The sequence below is a fragment of the Trypanosoma theileri genome, assembly GCF_002087225.1.
Source record: "Trypanosoma theileri isolate Edinburgh chromosome Unknown TM35_Tth_14_V1, whole genome shotgun sequence".
Classification (NCBI taxonomy): domain Eukaryota; phylum Euglenozoa; class Kinetoplastea; order Trypanosomatida; family Trypanosomatidae; genus Trypanosoma; species Trypanosoma theileri.
Genome location: NW_021639856.1, coordinates 51138 through 77638, shown reverse-complemented (window position 1 = coordinate 77638; position 26501 = coordinate 51138). Strand labels below are relative to the sequence as shown.

The window sequence follows — 26501 nt, the reverse complement described above, 5'->3', positions numbered from 1 at the left end:
ACTTCCAACGTACGCGTGTGCCTATTCTGGCACTTTCCCAGTGGCAACCTATACTGTTGCCACCTCCTCCCCAAAACCCTGTGACACCCAGTAAAGGTGGGGTGAAAAAAGCGTAGAAACAAAAAAAAAAAAGGGAAACAAAATAATAGAGGTGTGTAGAAGAATTTCAACGAAGAAAGAAAGAAACAAACAAAAAAAAAAAAAAAAACAATATCAGTACAAATAGAATCACTTTACAGAGAAACACATATTCAAAATGTTGAAATTGATCCAGCTCATTCCGTCACCTACCTTCTCCTTCAGAATAATAATTCTCAAGAGCTTCATTCTCTCTCTCTCTCTCTCTCTCACTCCCCTGGTTTCGTTATTCCCTCCTTTTCCCTCTTACTTCAGAATACCTTCTTGAATAAGTTGATCAATTTCTTTACACAACGCTTGCAGCGGCAATCCCATCACATTGTAGTAGTCACCCTCAATAGAAGTAACAAGACACGCCGCTCGGTCCTGAATACCATAACCACCTGCCTTTCCAATCCAGTTACTGCTATCAGAAACGTATGCGGCGATTTCCGCCTCTGCAAGAGGTGCAAACTCCACTACAGTGCGAGCCGTAAACTCCCGCCAGCGCAGTGTTTCACCATCTCGAACAGCCAAAACAACACCACTCCACACATAATGTTTTGTGCCGGAAAAACTACGCAACATCTGCGCCGCCTCCTCGCTGCAGAGAGGCTTTTCGATTATATTGACACCTCCTCCCATCGCTGGTAGAGTAACAACGGTATCAGCTGCAATGAGAATATCAAATGACGGTGTCGCACCGGAGCTCCTTTCATTCTGTTGTAGCTGATGTACGACACACTCTGCTTTTTGCCGTGCTGTGCGCAATGCGTAGTCACCTCCGCAAGTGAAGTCGGCCTTTGGCAGGTCCTCTGCGAAGCTTGACACACATACTTCCACGTTGGGCAGCCCCAATCGCCCTAGTATTTCCAGCCGCCGTGGTGAACCAGAGGCCAGTAGAATTCGTTTTTTCTCAAAGAGAGTGAGGTATTGTAATACCATTAGAGCCGCTCTCCACCCCACACCCACAACGGTTACTTTCTCTATTCTTGTATTTGGAAGTGGAGTTACTCCTTCTTCTTTCTACTTCCTCCCTCCTTCCTATTTATTCACCAAAGTTGATAATAAAAGAAAAAAAAAGAAGAAATTACAAGAAGAATATTATAAAATGGCAGTATTTAAGTAGCCATGTAAATATCCCTTTTGTCTATCATTTTTTCTCATCTTCAAATTAATACTTATCGATTTGCAAAACCAATCCCAGAAATTTCTCTCTAATGCAAATTATGGGTAAAATTCAGCAATGTCACCACATATCCAATTAAGCAGAAAACATGTTCCCCGCAAGCATCTCAACAGTGATGTACTCAATTCTACATAAGGAATAAGAGTCTCTCCTTTGTATTCCTTATCGACAAGGTTTTCTTTGACGTCTGCCTTTCTCGACACTATTCTCACGGCTACTTTCACTGCTATCTGAACTCTCTAGCCGTTCCATAATGCGACGACGCAGAATAGGCGCCACATATGCCACTGGAAGTTCTTTTGTGCTAGTAATTTCGGGTATCGTAGCAGTTTTTTTAGCCCGAGATGCGCCTCTTGTTTTCCGAGGTACTGTGATGCCTTTATTCTCCTCCTCACTTTCATCCTTCTCACTCTCCTCCAGTTTCAGTAATTTCTTCACTTCCCCCAAAGAAGGACTTCTTTTACGGCCTCTCCTTGTCACTTTCTCTGTTGTTTTCTGTGATACAGTTGCTGTTGATGTTGCTTTTGCGGATGTCCCGCGGCGACCACGAACATTCCCCGTTTGTCCATTTGTCTCGAATTGCACATCGTGCAGACGGCGTAGTGGTGTCACAACAATACGGCTCTTCTCCCGCTCCATTCGCTTCGTTTCGCTTTCCACATCCCTTGTAAGTTCACGAGCATCAACTATCACCGTCTCCAAGTCTTGCAACGCCTGCTCAACGTGCTCCCAATGAGGAGGTGTCTCATCCATCGCTGCCGTACATGCATCCTGTACCTTTTTCAAAAGCGAAAGAATAGAAGTAATCTCTGATCTAGTACTGGTGTTGGATGCAAGTACCTCCTTCGCTTGCGCAGCTGCAGACTCTGCTTGCGGTAAACTTTCCCGCAACTCCACTGGGAGTGGTAATAGAAGCGCATCACACAGTGCCAAATCACGACGATGCAATAAGAACTTTGCTGCTCCATCACGCGCCGCATCTGCCTTTGTACGCCAAAGACGTTCCCGCTCCTGCAACTCCGCGGTTATCTTAAAAGGAGCAACATACTCACCGATGTATTCACATTTGGCGCGGTAGAGGTCAGAACTAACATCTTCATGGTTCTCCATCACTTGCTTAACCTTGTCGTGCGTTTCATCCATGTAAACGGCGAGTGCATCAAAAGTGAAGTCTCCTTTGTGGTGTAGCTGTTTTTCAAGCTTCTGCAACTTTAGCTTAACTTCTGGGGGCATTCGAAGTACACTCTTTATTTTCTTCACAAGCTGTTGAACCTGATCTAGTCGACGTTGTGCTTCCTCCCTCATTTCACGGGTTTTTCCTTGTTCCTGTTGCACTTCACGCAGCATCTCCGCTGTGGGTAGCTCACCAAACGTGTTCAAATCAGCATTAATCTTTACTGCCAAAGACACAATTTCAGAAGGGGTAGTGTAGCCGCTAAGCGCCTCAGCCGCTTCAGGAGTATCGGCAATCACATCTTCCTCTGATGCAGGGCGTGTAAAATAGATAACTGAATTTTCATGCTGATACTTTTCGTGTAATTTAGCAATATCAGAAATAAGAACTTCAACAAGAGGAAAAATCTTTATAAGATCGGACTCCTGCAAAAATTCAGTGAGTTTCGCGAACGGTTCAGGCTGATCATCCTCATCATTATTGTTCCTACCCCATTTCCCCCCAGTTTCTGCTCCTCCTCCTCCTCCTCCTATGAGAGTAGCACTTAATCGTCCAAGTAACTGCCAACCATTACGTTGCTGTTTATTTTTTGATGATGATGATGATTTCATTTTCTCTATACAATGTTGTTGCACCTCATCTACGAGTCGCCAGGCGTATGCAATGTGGCCTAGCACAAGGGACATATCAGGAACCTTTGCAGCACGGTTGTAGTGCTCTGCACGGTGGCGGTGATACGCTGCAAGCAGCAGTGTCGGCAACATTTGCATAGAGTCTGACGAAAGTGACGTGGGAACTCTCAAAACGGAAACTTCGTGTGCTAACTTCCCGAGGGTGTCATGTTTCTTTGACACCGCACCAGATGTTGTGGAGTAGACATACTTGGCAAGGGCAGCACATAACTGGGCGTACTCGTGCAGGGCACGAAAGTCAAAATTCTGCCGCACCAAATGTCGGTCTGAAGCAGAAAGAAGTTTATCAGACTCCCCTGCCAGCGCCTGTTCCGCACATAATGCGAGTTCTGCGGCTGCGGTAAAACTCTTGTATGCGGCTTTACTGCTTGCACTGGGTGTTGTTGTTGGGGAACTGCTGCCGCTGATTCTGCGTGGTGGGCTGCATGCCTGTTCCACACGTGCCCGAGCCATTGCCTCACACCCGGCATTACAGTTACTGACAGCCGCGTTGTACAAGACAACAAAGATCTCCATCGCCGGCCCACACACGGGCACAACATTCTTTCCAACATGCACAACGGATGGCGTGAGGGCGTCACGCAACGCAGCCGGCCACGACGCTGTGGCATTATGCAGTGCGAGGAGCAGTGCGGTGTATGCCTTGGCATCCCGCACTCCACTGCTGGCATCACTGTAGAGACCAAGCGGCGACTCCGCGTACGAGGTAAGTGTGTTCAGAGACGCCTCTACGGCGGGTGTTGGGGCGAGACCGAGACTGTGCAGCAGGTCGTGCAACATCGTGTTCCACCGCACAGGGCTTTCGTGTGTGGCCAACGGGAACATAACAGTAGTGTGAATAATGTAGAGGAATGAGAATCCGTAATTTTTTTTTTTTTACTCACTCTTGTTCTCTGTCTGTATCTATGTCCTACTTTTTTTTTTTTCTATGTTTATGTGTGTGTGTGTGTGTTCAGTCAGCACTACATGGAGAGAAAGAGAGAGATGAATAGAAAAATAGATAGATATCAAAGAAGAAGAGGGGAAAAAAAGAGTCAAGGAAACCACACTCGCAGGAAAGAAAAAAAACTCCACACATTCACCCACTCACACAGACACAGACATATTAAATGACATGTATACTACATTTATATGAATATGTCTGTGAATACACATGTGAGGACTTCTCCTCTTATGTGTGTGTGTGTGTGTGTGTGTGTGTGTTTGTTGTTTGTTTGTTTATTTCCTTCTTTCTTTTGATTTCTTTTTTACCGCCTCGTTTCTACAGGACCATATACACTTTATGCAATTGTACAAGATATTCGACGCAGTACCACGAGAGAGCACGCGGTTGTTGTAAGCCCAGGTATCATGTGCAACTGTTGCAGCTCTGTCTGAATATCCGCATAGTTCGCTAGAACCTCCAGAGAGTTTCCCATGCATGTTCGAATGGTGTCGACAAAAGATACCATACCATCCCGGTGTCGCTCACAGCAAACAAAGGCCACACCGCCAGGGCGCAGAAGCTGCACGAGCGCAGGTGCCACATGTGCGGCGATGTCATGATCGTAAACAATATCACTACCAAGCACCACATCATATTGTTGACAAAGTTCCGCAGGAATATCCGCAAAGTCTAAACAAAATGTCCGTACAATTGCTTCTGTTGCTTTTGTCGCATCTCGTCGACTTACTTGTGGATTTTCTGTTAATAGTGCAGCCAACTCAGGCCCATTGCGGGTTGCAAAAGAGCGCCGTACTTCTGTCACGACAGCAGGCGAAATGTCCGTAACGTCCAGACGTGTACATTGCAACAACTGCTGGCAGTTCAAAAGACAAGTGGCAAATACAAGTGACACAAGTGCAGGACCACATCCAACCTCAATAACACGTAAGGAAGCATCCACCTCCTTATTGGGAAGAGTCTTGGGTATCGGTAATAGCAGCATTTCATTCCAGTGCTCAAGTATGTAGAGTGAAAGTGCTACGGCACCAGCCCATAGTCTTGCCCCTGTCTCACCATCTGCGTAATCGGCAAAGCCGAACACAACACGCAGCATCTTATCATGCATCTTCACCCACAAGAGCATATCCGCATCACGTCGCGTAGTCCCACCGCAGCAGTTAGATATCGCCGCTGATGCCACTGCTATGATCTGATGCATTATAGATGCGCTAGTTGCCTCCTCCTCTTCTTCTTCCTCTTCACTCCCATCTTTTTCATCGTCACCATTATCACTGTTAGCAGATAGCACCTCAAATTTCAGTGCCCGTCTAATTATGGAGTTCAAAGAGAGAGATATCATGTCTTGAACAGATCTTTCATTTCGTGATAAACCACTTAGAGCGGTGTACTTGCGCACACAATGTAACAAGGGCAGCAATTCATCCGGTGGTGCGACAGTACTATTCCACCGCGCCATACATTGATGTAGTGCAGTTAGAAGACCGTCAACGTCACCGTAGAGTTGAGTCACTTCCTGTAGAGGGGTGTCATCAGCGTTCTCCAAGCCCACATTAATGGAGTACATCCTCACTCAACTCTCTTCTGCTGGTCGTTATGTTGCTTCTGTGTTTCCTGCTGAGGAAGGAAGAAACAGTGTGTGAAGCCTCACACCACAAGGGGAGCTTACTGCCGTTGCTGGCACTCCCCTCTTACCGTCTTAGCCAAATCTTTGTTTGCCGCATAGAGAAAAACAAAAATAAAAAAAGGGAGAGAGAGAGAGAGAGTCATGACAGAAGCGTGTATTAATAAATTCGACCAAGATGAATAAAGAGGAAAAAGACGAAGAAAAAAAAAAGATAAAACACAAAACCAAAACGGAATACTAAGTAAATAAAAGCGACTAATAGAGAGACAAAAAAAAAAAAACAGATAGATAGACGAAGCAAAACTGTCAGAATGCCTCTTCCTGACTTACCTCCCTTTCCCTCCCTTCTCCCTTTACAGGACTGCATATATATATATATATATATATATATATATTGATAAATATGTGTTTTCTTTTCTTTTATTTTTTTTTTCACTCTCAGAATCAGTGCCTTCTGTCCATATGTACGCAAAAGTAAGTACATTTCCCCCATGTGGGTGGGGTGTTAGGTTTATATTGCAAGCATGCATGGAGAAGAGAAAAATTACACCTTTGTATATGATGCCACATTAATGGTGAGACGCTGTGGTATTACCGTGGCACGTCCTTGTGGCTGAACTTCATTATTAGAGCGATACTCCTGTGGCATCCGCTGTGTGCCCGCCGAGTTACCAACCCCCTGTAGCTGCATAAGCTTACGCAGCGCTGCCGCCTCTCCTCCAGGGAGAGATTGAATGACTTCCCTTAACTCGTTTGCATTTTCCTGCAGTAACTGCTTTGTCAACGCAGCACATGCACTCGGATGGCGTGAACGAACGGTCTCGGCGGTTGTTGTGGATAACAGTAGTAACACCCCGCGGACGAACAGAGTTATGCGCTTCAGCACCTCCGGACTGTGGTTTTCCCGCTGCATTGTCTCACTATGTATAATACTTAGCAACACGTGTTCCACACAGGGAGACCACCGCTGCTGCAACACTGGCGACCGCACGGAGAGACATAACGCGAGAAGCATCCCACAGACTCGCACGGACTCCTGCAGGCGTGGGAATACACGTTGCAGCAACAACAAAGGTTCTTCTGCTTCCTTAAGGGCTTCTGCAAGGCGCATCATCACAGTCTCTGAGAGGGATGTGCCTGTGAGAAGCTCCACTGGGTTACCATTATTTGTGGGAGGGAGTAATAGCATTAGTACTAAACCAGACCGACTCGAAAGCGCTAGATGTTTTTGCTCCACAGTTGATAACTTCTGTACATACTGTGCCATAGCTTCAACAATTTTCTCCTGACATGTTAGAATAGCATTCACGTTGATATGACGCAGTAGGCGTTCAATACACTCCACACGACATGATGCCTGCAACGCAAGACGAAGAGCACCAAGTGAGCCCACACATCCGCGATGGTGTGCTGTCATTGTAGCAAGAAGTGACTCCACCTCTTCTGCACTCTTCTCACACATTGTGGCTGCTGCCATCTCCAGCACGTCTGCCGCATCGCCATCGCTTAGTGCCTCATCGCCCAATTCTGCCTGTTCCCCCATCCCCATCTTCCGTGATGGTTGTGATTGAAGAAGCTTAAAGGAGACCTCCCAAATAATCTCTTGGTGTTTCGTGGAGAGCAGTGGCACGATGCCCAACATGGGCCGCAGCGGCACACACCGCATGCATAATAACAAACACACAAGACACCCGGCGGCGTGCCGCACTGTTGGCCCAAGTGCATTTGCGACAGCACACATGCAACTCAACACCGCAAGCGCCGCTGCTGGTGTGGCATGTGCACAATCATCCAGTGGCGCCGATGCCATATCGTGTGCCGGCTCATACCCGTGGGCAAGTGCAATGGATGTCGTCAGTTGATTGCACATCAACGCCGCAGCGGCCTGTCCGCTCGCTGACGCTATCGTCTCTGCTGCCGCCGCACACTTTCCACTGCAGGCCGCAAGGGCAATGAGAACACGACTTCCCCCGCCGTGGCGCACGGTAGTACTCACACTAACAGATGTACGGGCCGCAACGGCATCGGCGTCGGCCTCACATACATCAAGTGCTGTTAACAACAATGTTAGTGCTGTGGTGATGCGTCGCACTGCAGCGTCATCTGCGACACCACACACAAGAAATGTTTCTGCCAGTCCGCATGCCGCATCACAGCAGAAAACTGCGCGTGAAATGACACTCTGCAGTGCGTTAACAAGCAATACACGCCACGGGAGCAGCGGTGATACACTTAATGTACCATTCACCGGACGACCACCATATAATCGCAGAATGGCGTGCAGTGCAGAAACGGCAGGTGCAATCATACTTGGCATCACCTCTGCTAGTGAGGCGGCCGTGAGGAGTACACGAATCAGAGATGCACGTTTATCAGCATCCATCATCGCAGGGAGATCGAAACAAATTCCCTCATCATACTGCTGTTGTAGTTCTAGTTGTTTTTCAAGTATTTCTGTCATGAGCGTTACCACAGCCACCTTGGATGCCACCTCACTTGTTACTTCCATTGCTGTCTCACCTTTTGCTGCACCTACACCTATTCCTACACCTGCTGTATTTAAACCGCGTTTTTTATGAGCTCCAGACGACAACCGCTTCTCTTCAGCCTCATGGGTGCCATTTGATGAGGAATCCATCTTCATATTTTCTTCTCTCTCTTCAGACTGCTGCGGTGGCTTTCCTCGCACAACGAGTTCCATTTGTTGAATACATGTACCTAAATGACGATAACCATCACAACATGCGTGTAAAACAATGGTACGAGCCAAATTCATCCACGCACCGCGTGTCTCATCAGAAGAAGCTGTATCAATCATAGATACTACTTGTAAGAGAGATACATTATTTACATCAGAACTATTAACAGAATAGCAAGCATCCAATACATTGGCTATTTCTCGCGATACTTCATCGCTAAGGTGTCCTCCTGCACTCTCCATAATTCCCCATACACGTCGTTTCACAACGGCTACATCCAAAACAAATGTATTCGTAACATCAGTGTACGTTTTTACTACCTGCTTGAGATCTTTCACGTTTCGCTGTACCTCTCTCAAGATTGAACTGATACCTCCGGCTGAGAGTGACTGACAGGAAGCGGCACTGTATACAAACTCCCTTACACAAACTCTTATACCATTATCCTGTTGAGGGGGTATATGAAGGGAGAGCATTGAAGATAGCGTAAGCAAAAGAGATGAAACGATTGGTTCAAGGGGTTTTATTGATGCTGGTACTAGTAGTTGTGGCAACAATGTAGTGGAGACAGTAGATTTTATTAAATTTTCATGCTTTGGTACCATACGTATTAGTGCCAAGAGAGCTGTTGTCACAATAGTTGTATCACCACGTAACCCACGTTGCTGTTTCAACACACGAGCTACAAATGAAATGGCCATCGATGCTGTGGGGGTAACATAGTCACCGTGCATCTCACCAAGCGCAAGGATGGTACCACTGAGACGATAGGTTTCAGCATTCACATCAAATCCCTTAACAGCATTAGATGTAAAATCATCACGTCTATCTGTTATTACTGCCAATCGCGCCAATAGTTGTGCAGCTGCAAGTCGCACAACCCAAACATCAGAGGATAACCAATGATCAGTTACGAATACAAACCATTCTTCAGGTGATGATACAGTTAATTTTCTCAGATTCTCGATCTTGCAGTTAGCAAAGATACCATCAAGGCAACGCAAGACATTCCATGCTGTTACTGCAACATCACCATCTATCATATTACGCCACTCAGTAAGGTTATCAAATACACGTTGTAAACACATTTGTTCACCGTTTGCACAACCTCCAATAATTGATTGTACGGCACAGTAAGCAACATGTGCTTGTGATTTTTCTGATACTGCTGGTAACATACGTTGGCGATCATCAAGATATTCTGCCAATACAGCACATGAGACTTGTGGGGGAAAGAGTAATGGGAGTAGCAACATATCATCCTTCTCCCCTTCAACACCTGATGCCACGCATGGCACACCGCTGCGAATAGCCTCTGTCACATCTGCAAGTGCCTGTACCAGAACTCCACGCTTACCAACATCATCCGAACACGCTGACCATAATGCCCCACCAAGAAGCGCATATGCTGCCGCCCGCAGTTGCATTCCCACTTCTCCCCCAGTTGCTTCCACAGCTTCTAGTAGTGCAACTACAAGTTTTAGCTCCAAATCACCTGTACCGAGTTCAACAAGAATACCACATGCAGAGCTTGCGGCACGTCCATAAAGAGGAGCCTCCGATGGGTTGCTAACAAGAAGACTAAGAAATACACGTACAGAGGTCTTTATATTGGCGATAACTGCAGGTGCCAGTCGTTCACGTTGGTGGATGAGCAACAACAGTGCTAGACGGTTAAAGTATGTGACACGACGCAGAAATGCCCCTTCCACACGTGGCGGCGGTGTGTCAATGCTGAGAGACGCCACAACAGCGAGTAGTGTTTCCAGTACGACAGGGCGCCGCAGGAACCATGACGGCATTGCCAACAACACCTTCGCCCGTAATGTAAAGGACGGCATCAACACCTTCTCCGGTTCAATCTCACCACAGGCAGTATACAAATCCCGCAATAACGTCCTTCCGCACATCTCACTTCGTTGAGCCAAGCTCGCCGCAGCTTCACTAGCCGCCTGTGCAAGAGTTGGGTGCCTCTGCGGTACCAAGAGTAACTGCGCCCAAAGCAACACATCAAAGTCACTCGTCGCAACGGTAGTGAGTAACACACCCTCTAAACACAGCAACGCGGTATGTGTGGCTGTCTTTCCCGAAGAAGTATCAAGAAAACGTGTAAGACTACGTACAATGGCAACACGTACCATATCAGAACCTACAAGTGATGCCCAACGTTGCACAGCACGTGAAACTATGGGAGGCATGTACGTTCTCTCATCGTTCCGAAGAGGTACTAGTAACCCAAAAACGCAATTGATAGCTTCATCCACCGATGTCGGGGATGTAGCTAGTATAAATAAAAGTTCACCGATTGCAATGGAAAGAATTCGTTGTGTAGATCGTGTCATTGTAGCATATTGAAATATACGAGCAGTAATACGTGCTGAATCAGAAGCATTAGTAGCAGCAAAGTGACTCCACCCTGCTCCACGCTGGGAAAGAGCCATCAGACGTCCCACTGCGGTCCCCAAATCATTTTGTACTTTCGGAGACATTTCACCCCCTTCTACAAGTCGCATAATAAGATCCAAAAGATTAGTTATTTGTGTCGCATCAGGTGAAAGACCTTCATGTAACAGAACGCAAATAGTTTCTACTGCTTTCCCTCGTATAGCAGGGATGGGACATGTTAAGGATTTACGTAAATATTCAAACCATGGAGATGTAAGGATAATTTTCTGAACGTTGTGATTAGTACACCGTTCTGTATGTTGCTGTTGATGATGATGATAATTCTGTGTTGGGTGTTTTGTATGTAGAATAAGTAATGGGAGTAGCTCAAGAGCTGCTAACCGAGGTGTAATTCCCACTGTTTTCAGAGGATGTGGGAGATGTTGCCGTGGGATACAGTCAATACTCATTGGTCGCCGCTGCAACATTACACGAAGAAGCTGCAATACAGCTGTAAGTGTACCACTCTCGCTGCTACGATCCCTCGCCATCCGTGTTGCAGTATCCCACAACTGAAGCACAAGGTGAGTGGGGTTGGCAGCCGGCTTCGTCCGCACCAGCAGTGCATCCATCGTATCTAACCATGCCTGTACAGCTACAAATGAGAGTTCATCACGCGACACACTTCCTATAGCAAATCCAATAATATCAGAAACAACACCGTCTGAGAGGGCAGCTCGCCACGAACTATCACTCATTGCCAAAACATAGGACTCAATGAGTTGCACCGCCTCTGCGTACTCTGCCTGATGCGGGGCGTATAGTGGTTTTGTTGTCAATTGTGAGGTCACATCCCTCAACTTTTGCAAGAGGAGTGATAATGGGGTTGAGGTTGTGCTGGTGGTAGTGCTCATCCCCACAATGAGAATCAAACAGTCCCAAGAAATGCCACCACTAGCGCTAACACCTCCTCTCTAGAGGAGCAGCAAAATATTTTAATAAGAGAGAAAACAAACAAACAATAAAATATAAAACTACTGAAAAATATAAGAATACAAAATAAGAAGGAATGCAGAAACACCACCCCAAAAAAAATTCAAAAGAAAAAGAATGCAATATGAAAAGTGCAAACACAAACACAGACAGACAGACAGACAGACAGACAGAGAGAAGCTGATGCATTAATCAAATAAAAAAAAGGAAAAAAAAAGTGTTTTGACATTGCAGTGTGAGCGTTAGCACATCACCCCAACGAAGAAGACGAGGGGAAGGGAAAAAAAAAAAAAGAAAATTTGAGCCTTATCACAAACACTCACACAGACATGTTATTGTGTACATCAATCACGCATAAAAAGACGTGAGAAAAACAATAGGAACAACACCAACACCAACACCAACAACAACAACAAAAAAGAAGAAAAAACACACAGAAAACAAGAGACCAACTACGTCTTAAGACGGTCAATAGCAGCGTTCCATATCTCCCTCCATGTCACCTCTCTGGTTGACCACTGTTGAAAACTATCGTTTGTCCTGATGGCAGCATCAGCGGAGGTTTTGTTAAAAAGTTCAACTGACTGTTGTGTAAGGGCGGCGGTCTCCTTATGCAAGAGCGATGCTGGAGCCACAATTGACACAACATCTTCCTTTGGTGGTGAACTGACGCATTCACTCTTCTGACGTCGTCCTCCTCCTCCTCCTCCAGTTACCGACTGCGAATGTGGGGTTAGTGACACACGTGTAAATGTAGGGGCGACATCTTGATTAAGCGCTTCCACAGTAGCGTTGGGATGAGTCGCGTTAAATTCCTCCAATGGGCGGAAGGCGCGGAGTGGAACACGGACGTACTCCACTTCGCGTGTCGACGGTAATGGAAGTGGCCCACTGTTGATATCAATGGTAGAGTCTGACTTCCTACTAACCACCGCATTCTTATCTGCTTGCATCCCACCGTGTTTTTGGCGTGGCATCGTCTCCTGTAAACGGCGTTCCCGTTTTGGTGACGGGGGCCTTTGCGACTGTTGTTGTTGCATCTCTCTTGTACGTTCCTCTCTTTCTTTAAGCCGCAGCAGACGTCGCAGTCCGCGGTGTTGACCGGTAACATCATTATCCGCTGGGGGTTTGAGTTTATCCGGTGTCACGAGTCCCTGCAAGAAGGCAAAAAAATTATTATTCACATTAAGCGCACGGGCAGCGTGCATAGTGGCTTCGTCTTCCATTTCACGCAGTGCATAACCCCAAAATTTTTCAATTGCCATTTCGGTCACCTCTTGTCGCGTCCCTTCTGCACTGCGAAGTGCTTCAAGTTTGTCACGGTTGTAATTTGAACCAAGTGTCACCTTTACAAGTCGATCATAGACACCACGCATCATCTCAGATTCACCATAGAAAGAGGCAAATCCAGAAAACACCGTTTCAACTCGTCGTTCAAGCGCGGTAGCAGACATTGAATAAATAGAACTACTTAGATATACAGGTAGTTTTTGTATCCCCTCAAATACACGTTGCACCTGTTGGCGGTACCGTCGAGTCGCCTGTTCTATATGATGTAAAACACGTTGTTTTTGCTGTCCACAGACGCTATTGGTCTTCTCTATCACATCTTCAAACTGACCTCCAGTCATCCCAGATAAGCGACGTGTGAGGGACGATGGACATTCAGTGAAGTGCTGCCCTACAATCGTTTCAATCTGCGACTTTACCGCAGTAAGCCACTGCCCCACCTCAAGCTCTGCCGGAATAACCTCTGGTAACTCCCCTATAGTATAGAGTGACGCCATAGCACTATTTATTTGAGTTTGTGCCCGTGCTTTACGTGAGACGCGGTTTTGCTGAGGCAGTGAAGCAGCAATCGTTCCCGATGTTTCCATAGAAGTCAGATCGGGTACCGTACCCAGGCGCGGTTCAATATAGTTCTCCTGTGGTACGTTAAAGAACTCCACACCGTACTGAAGACAGTTGAGGTGACGACCGCGTGTGTAGAGTTCCTCACGGAGTGAGTCAAGGATTCGTAATACTTTAGCAACATCACTTGACTGGATCTGTCTTTGAATATCTAACTTCACCTCTGCCAGTCGAGCACCTAATTCTTCTTCAGCGGTACGTGTATGTTCTAATGTCAAAGATGCGATCCCACCGACTTCTTTTCCTCCTATTGTTGTACTACCAATGTTAGAGGCTAACTGTGAGTCTGCTGCAGCAGCTCCATAGTCACGACTAGTGATCTCACATAAGGTATTTGTAAAGTTATGTAGAGGAGTTGGGGTATTGATCTTTTCCTCAAAATCTTTTAATATTTTCTCAATTTTCGCTTCGCTTGCATCAGAGAGGGCAATAAGAGAATGAACTTGTACCTTAAGGCGTGTCAAAACTTCTTGCAAGCGTGCCAGCATCTGCAACTCTCCAACGTTTTGCTCATACACATTACTATAACTAACCCTAGCTGCATCTATACATCGCATATGTTGTTCGTATTGTACTGCAAGTCTTTCCTTAACAGCTTTCGTGACATTGTGTAAACGAATCAGTGTCTCCATAGCCTCTCTAGAGACAGTACCCTCACTACCAAAACTACTACAGTCTTGCACCTCGTCAAGATTTGTAGGAATAACCATACCACAATCAAGCAAATAACTGCGACATTCTGACTCTAATGATTCTTGTTCCCTTGCCAACTCTGCAAGAAGTTTGTTTTGCCGTCGTGTATGATCTTCAACAGAAGATGCGACCAAATTAGCAAATTCTCGCTCTTGTGCGTGCAACAAATTCACAGAATTCGCTGTTTTAGCCTTATTTTCTAGTTCCTGCAGTTGCTCAAAGAACTTTGCGTCATGTTCATCCATGTCATTATTCTCACCAATAGAAGAGAGCACAACCTCCAGCTGTAACGCGCGATCCCGAAGACGTTTAGTATATTTTTCCTCAGTTGTACGTGTGTTTTCAATATCTCGCAGACGTACTTCATACGTTTCTGCCTGTAGTGCTGCTGGTCGTCGACGATGATGGCGTAGCACTTCATTAGTCTCCTTGTCTATCAATGACTTCTGCGATGTACATTCCTCCTGAACAAAGGTACGAGAAGTGCGAGAGAGATCAATTGCCCAATTAAGTATCTCGTATCGCAGCATCTCTCGCCACCTTTCTACAGCATCCACTGAAATTAGTTCCGTTCCATCATCTTCAGAGACTATAGATTTTAGAAGCGTCTCATACGTACGCAAAAAAGCTGGTAATGGTTCAACGATCGGCTCTGGTGTTGAATGTGTTGACTCTGAGTTACTCTGTCGTTTTGCAGTCGTGTTTTTGTTCCGTCTGCCTTCTTGTTGTTGCTGGGGAGGAGGAGGAGTAGTAGGAGTAGCCTTTCGCTTGTTGACTGGGGTTAAAGTACGACCTTTCATACCTTGTCCTGACGTTGTTTCGGACAACGGCAAGGGCGGTGGTGTCTCTATCGGGGTCACTCGTTGCCGGTCGTCTAACGCCATTGGAGCAACGATACAAAACACCTCTCCATCAGCTGCTGTAATGGTAGGATATGATGGTGTTGCGTCTTCTTCATCACTTTCCGAGTGAAGTTCCACTACCACTTCTTTTGCCCGACCACGTTTTGCTGATGCAGCAGCAGCAGCTGCTGCCGCCGCTTCACGATCACGCCGCTCCTGTTCAAGTCGCTGTTCACATGACTCTTCGCTTTCTAGTCCAAGGAGGCGGAGAAGCGCAACACAGTGCCGTTCCACCTCCTCCGGACCTTCTTGCATGATTTGTTGTAGCATTTGCACAGTGCATCGGTGAAATTGTGTGTGTTCCGCCGCTATACGTTCCAGTACCTTGAGACCCTTTACAAAAAGCACCTCCGCTGCTTCCTTCGTGATGGCATGTCGTAGTCTTGCCTGACATTGTGCAAGTTCTGATTCCACACGTTGAAGGGTATCTTCATGATCTTTGCGTGCATCAGAGATGGCAAGAAGCCGGCTGCGGATAAAACCTATTGCACTGGTTGTCGTCACTTCTAATGCTTCAGTTGCCCTCTGAAATGTGGTGAGGACGTTGACTGGACCGGTAAGTAGTAGTTCTTCAAGGGCAGTATGGTGAGTTTGGAGTTCCACCTCTACAACGTCTGTAAACCACTCACTCTCACGTCTTATAGAAGCTAACAAGGGAGGAAGTTGTTGATCAGCCTCTGCGGTGAGGTTTGCTAATAGTGTATCGTTAGGTACGGTGAATGGGGCGTAGACGGGGTCTACGCCTTGAAGGGATGCGTTAGTCCACGCGACGGTCTCCTCTGCCTCTGGAGTGCATACCCAACGAAGCACGGCTAGTAATGCAGTGTATACACTTTCCGCCTCATTACATAACCTCTGTTCCCCTTCCTTAACGGCTTCAATGTGAGCTGCCGCCCTTGCAACTGTATTTCGCACGAGCACATTTGCCTTCACGCGCCACTCAATGGCAACGTCGACTGGACTTGCGGAGAAAACGGGTGCGTTGAGTCGTCCGTCGAATGCGCGGAGCCATCCGTCTGCGCGTGTTCCCCCTGGCGGCGGGGGTCCTCCCGACTCCTCGGCTGTTGGCTCGCGATGGCGGCGGAGACTCTCGGCGGCGGCCCCCGTCGCTCGGAGAAATTCCCCGCCGGCCCGCCGCCCGGCCGCTGCGAGGGCCCTCGTCTCCCGCACGACGCGGTCGCGGGCGGCCGGGCGGCGGAGGGTCGCCGTGCGGAGAAGTGTCGCCGCCCACAACCGCCGGCCCATCGCCATCAGCCGCAGCGACGCCCCGTAGACCTCCGCCAACCGCCGGGTGTACGTGCGATACCGCAGCACCTCACGGCAGCGCAGTCGCGAGAGAAGCGTCGCCGCACACGCGTGGCTTTCGCACAACCGACGGTTTGTCGCATGGATCACACGCTGTGCAATTACTTGGGTCCCGGTGATGCTCACATATCCAATAGGTGCAAGCGAGGCTACAAGCTTCACAAGTGATTCACGCATACCGTCTCGCCGCTCCCGCTCCCGCTCCGCAAGCGCACGTTCACACTCAGAAATGGCTCCAAGACGTGCGTCGTAGGAGGACTTCACAGCAACAGAGAGACTAAGAAGACGTTGTCGCTCAGTCTTAAGTCGGCCAATGCCCTCATCAGGACGCATTTCCGCACTATGATAAGGGTCCGTAAAAGGTGGCAACACCTCATCGTTCGCAGCATCAGCAAGGGTTTTGCTGTACTTTTCCAGGTAGCTCTTGTGCGACTCCACACGCTGCTCCTCCAGCAGCAGACCTCCTGCAATTTCATTGTGACTGTACTGCAAAAACTCCTTCAAATCTGCCAATTGATGCACCTGTTGTTCATCCAGTACTTTGTTGAACTCTAGAACACCATCCTGAAAAGCCATTAACACCTGCTGGAACCGAGTCCCTAATCTCGCGCGCAGGCGTGACTCCTTTACTGCTGGCCGCTGTAGTGACATATCCACGGATCCAGATATATATATATATATATATATATATTCTTTCTTATATATTTGTTTCTTCTCGAATCAAAGGGATATTTCTGTAGAGCTCCTCTACACACGTATACATTTTTACAGAAAGGAAACGAAAGGAAAGGTGCCAAAAAAGAAAAATAACAATAATAGTAATAATAATAATATTAACAGAAGGTTAAACAACAATAATAAAGAAAGAAAAAAAAAAAAAAAAAAACATACGCCAAACAAAACCCAAAAACCCAACATCGAAGTATCCTGAAAAATCAGCGAGTATACAACTAAAGTTACACACTTCTGAAAAAATTATACGATGTATAATTATAGACGTGTAGCAGCAGCATCAAGTGCCTCCTTAAGGCGATCCACCAATCTGAGAGACGAGCTCTCCACCATGTGCAGGACCACTTCACGCACAAAAGCATTTGCCTCTGCAGCAGAGAGTCGTCCCATAGCTGTCCAGCGACTGGCATACTCCTCAACAATACGCACCATCTCCGCCTTTTCTTCATCATCAACAACATCATTATCCGTATTATTAGTTTTGTTGTCGTCGTTGTTGTTTTCGCCACCAGCACATTGCGTTACGCACACCAGCAGGCGACGCACTATATAAAGATGCAACTCTTCTGCTGTTGGCATTGGAAGCGTGAGATGCACATCCAGGCGACCAGGTCTACTAATCGCAGGATCAAGCGCTGCGATAGACGGTGCAGATGCAACAACAAAGACGAAATCGTCACCGTTGCTACTTCCACTTATCCCATCCATCACTGTTAACAGTGTGCTAAGTGTTCGGTCTGCAGTATTCGACACCTCACTCATCTGCCGTCCCCGCGGTGGGGCGAGGCTGTCTATGTTGTCAAGGAATAACACGGTGGGTGATGTGGCCCGTGCGTTGGCAAATAGTGTGGCGATGTTCTTCTCCGTACGTCCCACCGCCTTCTCAATGAGTGTCAAACCGTCCACAAGCATCACGTGCAATCTACCACTGCGCAGACGCCGTGCGAGGGATGTTAATAGTGATGTCTTACCGCTCCCAGACGGGCCGCAAACGACAACACCTTTTGGTGGAGTCACACCGTAGCGCCGCAGCAGACGCATATGTTGCAGTGGCCACACCACAAGCTCCTCAAGGTCTCGCAGTATATTCGCCATTCCAATTAATCCTCCATATGTGTCAGCCACATTTTCATTTTTGGTATCTAGCTGGGTATCATTCTGGTGACGTTGTTCTTTGTGGTGCTGTTTCGCATCAAGAGTGGCTTCGCGTTCCAACATCTGCAGCAGTGTATTGTTGTTCATTACTGCTAGTTGACCGGCGGTGTATCCGGCGAGAAGTTCCGCCACTCTTTCCCGTACATGAGGTGGGAAGTCCATTGCGCCAGACTGCATTTCCATGTAATTTAGTCGCTCCTGTAGTGAGGGATAAGCAATATGCACACGCCGTGAAGAGAGACGAGAGAGTAATGCCGTGGGAAGTGTGGTGGTGTTCTCCGCAGTGGCAATTAACACTATGTGGTAATCCGCCAATTGTGCAGCTTCATCCATTTCATCCAGCGAGGCACATAACTGATGCGATACCAGTGCCACCAACGAGTTGGTTGTAGCCCACAGCAAATCCACTCCATCAAGTGTCAAAAGAAGAATAACTCCTGCAGTAGAAGAATAATTTGGGTTTTCAGTAGTGTCAATAGGAGGAAGTGCACAGATGCGTTGTATCACCGTCACCGCCTCCCGTTCATCCAACTGCAGTAACTGTGCAACACTCACATCACGACGCTCCACTACGTAACGTTTACCGCACACATTTACAACTTGCGGAATTTTTACTGCAACCTGGTATAGTGTATGCGTCTTTCCAACGCCGTGTTCTCCTGTAATAAGAAGTGAACACACCGAACGTTGTCGCTTCTGCTGCCATTGTAAATGCTGTGTGATGTACTTTAGTGCGGCCGCAACGTACCGTTCACCCAAATCATGATCTTCCAGTTGTACTTCACACAACAATACACCCATTCCCACAGGCGCCGCCTCCACACGCACCCTATCTGCCTCCACCAGTTCATACAGTGAAACTCCACTGGCGAGTGCATACTCGCTGCAGTCTCTGCGAATCGCCAACCGCAACTCACCGCCGCTGAATGGATTGTAGAGTCGCACCGTGGAGTCCTCGAGTGTGGCGCTGAGCATAACACTGCGGCCCAATCGCGAGAGTCCCACCACCCGCTCCGCCGCCCCAACAGCCACACCGCTGGATGTAATGGCGGACGCAAATGTACGGCCGGCGTCAAACGGGTGGAAATGTAAAAACTGCGCTGACGGCCACCACGCAACGGGCGCAATCACAACTAACACGTCTGTCGCACCAGACATGTAAGTTTCGCCCATTTTCTTAATCACGCTTTGCAGGGATTGAAGGGGGAAGGGAGTTGCTGAGAATGTGCAGTACATGTAAACGGTAATAATAGTGCAAGGAGATAAATAAATATTACACACGAAAGCGAAAAAAAAAAAAAAATAAAAAATAAAAATAAAAAGAGATTAAGTAAAAAGATTAGAAAAAGCAGACAAAAGGGGACAAAAACAAAAGGATATACAACGTCATTAATATTGGAAATAAAAAAAAAAACACATATACATACACACTTTCCCACCACCCGAATCAACAGAGAGTCATTCAAACACAGAAACATAAACACTTATCCACACACATACAGGAATTATATATATATATATATATATATATATATATTATTCGTCCCATTTATGTCCATTTATGTCATTTATGTTGTGCAAAAATCAAAGATTATGTCTCCTTTTTCTCCTTTGAGTTACCGCCCTTCCTCTTCTTTTTCTTCATAGTAGTAGTACCGCATCTTTATTATCAACAGAGCAGTAGACCTAAACATATTGCTAGGGCACCACTTCTGATACTGCTGATTCCACCAATAATTGCTCTGCTTGAAAGAAATGAGGCACCTCCCACATCCAGTAACCACTTACTCACTACTGCTACCGCTATGGACACAGACAACTCACAGCTCGCAGCAAACAACATACACGTTATAGTGAAAATACCGTAGTACATTCTCTAACGCATGCACTCAAAGGAGTATTTCACATTGCATCATTTTCCTTCTTGTCGCATTCCTTCACATTACACAGGATTCCCAAAGTAACCTAACCAAACATCGATCCCCACACGGTCTCATCGATACTACCACCATACTGATAAATCCAGATGGGATTCAAGAACTCACACTCCTCATAACTTTGTGTAACTACCGTAGCGCTAAAAAATAAAAATAAAAATGCTTGGTGAATCTACTTTTCACTATTCTCTGCGCACTCGCACGGTACACATCAACTACTGCCGAACACAGACAGAGTGTACACACTGTCGCATTTTATTACAGGAAAAGATTAAATCTGTGACTCGTCCCATTCAATATTCTTTTATTGCTCTTCATGATAAGAAACACTCTCATCCTCTGTTCCTTCTCGTACATGCGGAGGTCAGAGATATATTACTTTTGATTAGTTAACGGAACCCGTACACCAATCAGTTTGACCTTCGTACTATACATATATATCAAGCTACTCCACGCAAAATTTGTCGCATCGCAAAAAAATCAAACCGTGCATTTCAAGGGAACTGCTAGTGATGTTTCTTAATCAATGTTTGAATATGGGTATAGAAAACATTTTTGCGCACTGGTAAGCTGGAGACGAAACTTTCCTCAAGAGATTCGCATGATAGCAGCTTCAATGTCCGCGGTGTACTCACGAACATAAAGGAAAACATGAGTATCGATGAAGTCACCCCTCCTATAACCCCTAACGTTACTTTTCAAGAAAGAAAGAGTGCAAGCAGGCAGACACAAAGAGTGGCACCTGACACAACAACAACAACAACAACAACAACAACAACAACAACAAGAACAAGAACAATAAGAACTTCGATAACCCCATTAAATTTTTTACCACAATTGTGTGTATGTGTAATGAGACCTTAACACAACACTAGAAGCATGAACCATACCAAACGTATTAGTAGGGTTTCCTGAATATCTTATGTTAGTGATGGATATCCAGTTTGCCAAAATCGAACCATGGAAGAAGCGGTCAGACTACGTATCGTCACAGCAACAACAACAATTAACACAGTAGCCACTAATGGAGTCTTAATATTTCGACTTCTCCACGGTTTACGCCACTCACGGAAAAGAAGACCCCATAACAATTTTAGCGCCGAATTTCGCGTTCGTTTGTCTGTCAACATGCCTAGTTTCGCTACTCTGCCTTGCAAGAAATCCTCTCGTGCCTTATATACGTATAATCCATATTTACTTTGGAGCCCTATAGCAACACGCATCATTTCTTCTACAACAGCTCGATTTTCAGTCCTCAAAACATCTTTTGGAAGCCGTGTGAGTTGTGTGTAGATGCGTGCCATCACCATAATATCATCATCGCCCTTCTCAAGCCCTTCACGTGCACTGTCAATCCATGTCAAGATACGATCTCGCTCATGCAGTACCAGTGCTGCTGTGAAAAAGATAACCGCATGCTCATCACTATGGCCAATGAAAAAATCAAACAAACGTGCGAGAATATCAACATCCTCACAGACGTGTACATACCACGTTATAAGCCATGAAACAGCGTAGTGCGACTCGGGCGCAACCCCACAGGACTCTAATGCAGCCGCAAAAGATGCATCTTCGGCGGCGATCACGGCGTGCATAGCATACAACATGGATTGTGATTGACTGAGTTGTTTATCGCTAAACGACCGCCAGTGCAGCAACAGTAGTCCCTCACACACGGAGAGCATCACATCCACCGCAGTCCCCTCCATCACATACATAACAAAGCCCATGAGCTCATGTAGTCCTTGGTAATAATATCGCTCCGTGTTGCTTGCGAGCACGCGAAGAAGTATGGAGGTCAAAACTTCTCGCATACTATCCCGCTTAGATGCATCGGGGTACAGCATCCACAGCGACCGCTGCACATCAACGTGGACCACACGTGGCTGACAATTATCAGGCAAATTTCGATGATACAATGTAGAACTTTCTTCTGTACTTGTTATGCGACTCAACTGTGGTGAATCCTCATCTGCCTCATTCAAGGAGTTAGCGCTACTACTTTTATTAATACTACCACTATTACTACTATCACTACCACTATTACTACTACCACCACTACCATCATCACTACCAGTACCACTACCACTCTCTCTTCTATTGATTGGCGAAGAGGAAAGCTGGGCCACGGCGTCCTCAACGTACGGCACGGGCCGCAGAATGCCTAGACCAAGCACAACGTGACGCCACACAGTATGCCGAACCGCATTATCACAAAACCCTGAGCGGATACACATATTTCGGCATTCCTCCAAATAAGAGTCCCCATCAAGCGTCTTTTGCAGGGATTTCACGCGATGAAGTTCTTTTCGCTTCAGGCGGTTATGCTCATTAGGATTCATAAAGGGAGGCATATTCGTCTGATTATTTTCAGGGGTGCGTTGTTTTTTTCTTTTTCTTTTTTTTTTAGTATTATTATTATTAATTCCCTCTCTTTTCCCTTTTTTTTTCTTATTATTTCTGAATATTACTTGATTTATTTATTTCTTTTCTTACTTCGTCCCTTTCCTCGTACCTGAAGTCGAGAGAAATAAAGAGGCACACCCTTCGGTCCATAAGAAGAATACAAACAAGAAGGAAAACAAGAAAATAATAATAATAATAATAATAATAATAATAATAATAATAATAACGCGCCGTAGTAACGGAAAAATTCAGAAATACAAATAGAGAGGGATACAAAATGATTCCCATGTATACATACCATATATATTTTTTACTTCATTCACAGAAGCATGAAAATAAGGTCAAAAAAAAAAAAAAAAAACACGAAACACAAACAAACAAAGAGTAATAGTAATAATAATAACAATAGGGAAAAATAAGTGGAATAACGAAATAATTTCTTTCACATCTGAAGCCTTTTCAATTCATTGGCTCGTTTTTCTTTCATTCTTCACGTTTTTTTTTCTCTCCATCATAACCATCATCACCTTATTCAGGAGTATAATGAGGTTAAGAAGAAGTTCTTCGCACATGGAGAATCTTTCTCAGCTCGTATACGGCTTCGGTTCCATTCCAGTCGGTGGCTCCATCTTCACTTCTCGCTTCCCCACATCATCCCAGTTAGTGGACAGAACTGTACCGTTGCTTTCCACGAAAGACTTCATCATCGCACGACGCTGCTCATCCGTACCGTTACCGTAGATCTGCTGAAAAAGTGCGTTGAGAGCCTGCTCCCCTTCTGGTTTCACATCGTCGTCATCAATCTTCACAGCACTCCAGTCCTTTCCACGGCTGTTTGGGTACTTCAGCTCCTTTGAAGGTACCGACGAGTTTGTCGCCACAGCAGCAGCATTGCTGGAAGAGTCCGTTAACGACGGTGCGGCTAACTTTGGCGCCTCGTTGCCAAGTGCTTCCAGCGCTGGCCACTGCATCTCAGATGCCTTTTTAAGGGATATTTCAATTTTCATTGGCCGCACATTTATCACCGCGGCATCGGGCGTCACCGGTGCATAGAAATGATCCACATTGTACTGGTACTCGCGCCCAGAGGGATCAAGGAGAATAGTTACTGTCAGTGACCGGTCCGTCGCCTGCACACGTACATCATCCTCTTGACGGTCACGTACATAGAAAGTGAACGTCACTTGTGTTGGGGACTGAAACCATTCGCAGCGCACCGCTCCATTAAACGGTTTTGTTGTCGGGCTCATTCCTGTAGCTTAAAACCTCTGTATGTGTGTGTGTTTTTTTTTTTTTATTATTTTTTTTAATTTTATCTGTAATTGCTGCTTTACCACGAAGGCGCAGTGGGCTTCCAATGGAGAGCCATTGGCAGAAAGAAAGAAAAAGAGAATAATTTATTAAAAGAGAAGTGCATTACTAAAGAAAAATGAAAGAATCCCCATCCTCGCCATGACGTGGATGGAGACTCCAAAAAGGGCAACAACAGTGAAGCCAAACAAAAAAAAAAGAGAGAGAGAGAGAGAAAAAAAAAGTAACGAATAAAGTAATAAAACAGAAATAAAAAAGAGGGATTCTTCACCTACAATTTCCTCCCTCTCTGAGTCTAGTAAAGACATATGCAACCCAGTAATCAGTTCTTGGCAAACTTCTTACCAAGCTTATCAGCAGCAGACTTGGTGACCACCTCCAGCACGTTGTAGCGAATGGTCTTGCTCAGTGGGCGGCACTGGCCAACCACCACCTCATCACCGGGCTTGGGGTCGAAGCAGGGGCTGCAGTGGACCGTCAGGCTGCGGTGGCGCTTCTGGTAACGCTGGTACTTGCTGATGAAGTGCAGGTAGTTGCGGCGAATCACGATGGAGCGCTTCATCTTGGTGGAGTGCACAACACCGCGCAGGATGCGGCCGCGGATGGACACATTGCTGGTGAATGGGCACTTGCGGTCGATGTACTTACCGTTAACAGCCGCCTTGGGTGTCTTGAAGCCGAGACCAATCTTCTTGGAGTAGCGGATGTGGCCGCTCATGTTCACATGCTTCTTGGATGGCTTGTGGCTGTTCTCGTTGACGGCCGTCTGGCGCTGGTACGCCTTCTCGTGCTGCAGCGTCAAGTCGACGGAGTGCACGCGCGCGTATTCCTGTGGGGCTGCCATGATGGGTAATATGCCTACCAAAGCTCTGGGAAAAATATTGGGCAATAATAATAACAACAACAGACAAAAACAAGAAAAGGAAGAGTTAAGAATAAATAGAAAAATATATTTTAGAGCAGAACAAGAATAACAATACTATTGAATCATTGGTACACAATCAGTAAATGGGTTCATATATCGATTTTTTTTTCTTTTTTTTTGTTTTTTGAATGCTATTCGTAACAAAAAAAGAACTTTACGTATTTTTGTATTCTGTATTAACATATTTACAGGTTACAACTGATGCGGTCCCACTGTGCATCCAGGTACCTTTACAAAATCATCAAATTCATAACGCTTCTTATCTGGACAACATTTCCAGTACTTGTATGTATCCCAGAATACAGGTCCCCCACTGTGATACCGGCACGCTGTTGGATTATTCTCACTTACCACAAACTCTTGCTGACATCCGTAGTTTCGACATCTGGCTTTGCCGTCAATGATCTCCTGCGGTGCTTGTCCTTGTGCGGCCACTGCACCTTCGAACTCCCTTGGTCCATTCGTGCGACGAGGCGCAACACCGTCTTGTACAGTCGTCGCTGCAGAAGATGCGCCTGCTTCTGTCGCCTTTAACTGATCCTGTGATAGCGGAACATTTACAATAGGTTCACTTGAGAAAGAGACCTGTCGGTTTTCTGTGCTATGTGGGCCAATACAGCAAGGTGGAATGGCATTGAAGTCATCCCAGTCACGCACACGCCGCGTGGGACAACAACGCCAATACTTTTCAATATCATGAAAGACTGGAGGTTCTGCGTGGTGTTTGCACGCTGTGTCGTTATTTTCCTCTGGGAGAAAGAACTTTCCACATCCATAGTTGGTGCAAGGAACAGATCCTGGTTGCTGCAATTGCTGTACAGACTTTGCTATATGCCGAATGTGAACATCATTGTACTCATGCACTCGTGTTTCCACGATATCTGACGGCTTCAACTCTACATTTCCATTCCACAGGCTAATTTCTTCAACCACAAGAGGTCTCTTAGGTTGCTTCTTATTGTACGTAGAAACAATAAAACGGAGAAGCTGTTCACATGGACCAGTGAGCCACTTCACCGGGAGGTCTATCTTTACCTTGTATACCTCTTCCAGGCTATCGTCAACCACGCAACCATTCGTATCTTTTCCCTCATATACAAAATACACCTTCATATTTCTTCCTCTTTTTTTGTAGTAATGCAGAAAAAAAGGAGAAGGAAATAATCAACAAGGACAGAAATTTAAAAGAAAAAAAAAAGGGATGAAAGGGAAAAAACAAAAATACATGAAATTTAATCCATCACAGAAATATATAAACAGACTACAAATTACAAGCAAAATGAAGCATCTTCAGACGGAATTTGCCTTTTCAAGCATCGATGTGATCTCTATCTCTACACAATCTCTACGCCATACCATTATATATATATATATATATATATATCTACAGGAAAATCATAAAATG

At 46.0% G+C, this 26501-nt stretch overlaps 10 protein-coding genes across 10 annotated transcripts; all 10 read right to left on the bottom strand.

Annotated features, from left to right (window-relative positions):
* Positions 1 to 384: 384 nt before the first annotated feature.
* TM35_000141350 (putative septum formation inhibitor, Maf-like protein) lies at positions 385 to 1062 on the bottom strand (the record flags this gene model as incomplete). Its single annotated transcript, XM_029025580.1, has 1 exon — positions 385 to 1062. One exon carries the CDS (start codon positions 1060 to 1062, stop codon positions 385 to 387), a length of 678 nt encoding a protein of 225 aa, XP_028882990.1.
* A 406-nt stretch (positions 1063 to 1468) lies between these two features.
* On the bottom strand, positions 1469 to 3997 carry TM35_000141340 (uncharacterized protein; the record flags this gene model as incomplete). The annotated part of the gene is made up of 1 exon (XM_029025579.1): positions 1469 to 3997. The coding sequence occupies one exon, from the start codon at positions 3995 to 3997 to the stop codon at positions 1469 to 1471; it is 2529 nt and encodes an 842-aa protein (XP_028882989.1).
* Positions 3998 to 4452: 455 nt separating this feature from the next.
* On the bottom strand, positions 4453 to 5682 carry TM35_000141330 (uncharacterized protein; the record flags this gene model as incomplete). The annotated part of the gene is made up of 1 exon (XM_029025578.1): positions 4453 to 5682. One exon carries the CDS (start codon positions 5680 to 5682, stop codon positions 4453 to 4455), a length of 1230 nt encoding a protein of 409 aa, XP_028882988.1.
* A 604-nt stretch (positions 5683 to 6286) lies between these two features.
* On the bottom strand, positions 6287 to 11740 carry TM35_000141320 (uncharacterized protein; the record flags this gene model as incomplete). Its single annotated transcript, XM_029025577.1, has 1 exon — positions 6287 to 11740. The coding sequence occupies one exon, from the start codon at positions 11738 to 11740 to the stop codon at positions 6287 to 6289; it is 5454 nt and encodes a 1817-aa protein (XP_028882987.1).
* Positions 11741 to 12271: 531 nt separating this feature from the next.
* On the bottom strand, positions 12272 to 17281 carry TM35_000141310 (uncharacterized protein; the record flags this gene model as incomplete). Its single annotated transcript, XM_029025576.1, has 1 exon — positions 12272 to 17281. The coding sequence occupies one exon, from the start codon at positions 17279 to 17281 to the stop codon at positions 12272 to 12274; it is 5010 nt and encodes a 1669-aa protein (XP_028882986.1).
* Positions 17282 to 17620: 339 nt separating this feature from the next.
* Positions 17621 to 19753, bottom strand: TM35_000141300 (cell division cycle protein; the record flags this gene model as incomplete). Its single annotated transcript, XM_029025575.1, has 1 exon — positions 17621 to 19753. One exon carries the CDS (start codon positions 19751 to 19753, stop codon positions 17621 to 17623), a length of 2133 nt encoding a protein of 710 aa, XP_028882985.1.
* A 1621-nt stretch (positions 19754 to 21374) lies between these two features.
* Positions 21375 to 22796, bottom strand: TM35_000141290 (GTPase activating protein of Rab-like GTPase; the record flags this gene model as incomplete). Its single annotated transcript, XM_029025574.1, has 1 exon — positions 21375 to 22796. One exon carries the CDS (start codon positions 22794 to 22796, stop codon positions 21375 to 21377), a length of 1422 nt encoding a protein of 473 aa, XP_028882984.1.
* Positions 22797 to 23444: 648 nt separating this feature from the next.
* TM35_000141280 (putative phosphatase-like protein) lies at positions 23445 to 24110 on the bottom strand (the record flags this gene model as incomplete). The annotated part of the gene is made up of 1 exon (XM_029025573.1): positions 23445 to 24110. One exon carries the CDS (start codon positions 24108 to 24110, stop codon positions 23445 to 23447), a length of 666 nt encoding a protein of 221 aa, XP_028882983.1.
* A 383-nt stretch (positions 24111 to 24493) lies between these two features.
* Positions 24494 to 25015, bottom strand: TM35_000141270 (40S ribosomal protein S11; the record flags this gene model as incomplete). Its single annotated transcript, XM_029025572.1, has 1 exon — positions 24494 to 25015. One exon carries the CDS (start codon positions 25013 to 25015, stop codon positions 24494 to 24496), a length of 522 nt encoding a protein of 173 aa, XP_028882982.1.
* A 273-nt stretch (positions 25016 to 25288) lies between these two features.
* Positions 25289 to 26209, bottom strand: TM35_000141260 (rar1; the record flags this gene model as incomplete). The annotated part of the gene is made up of 1 exon (XM_029025571.1): positions 25289 to 26209. One exon carries the CDS (start codon positions 26207 to 26209, stop codon positions 25289 to 25291), a length of 921 nt encoding a protein of 306 aa, XP_028882981.1.
* Positions 26210 to 26501: the final 292 nt, after the last annotated feature.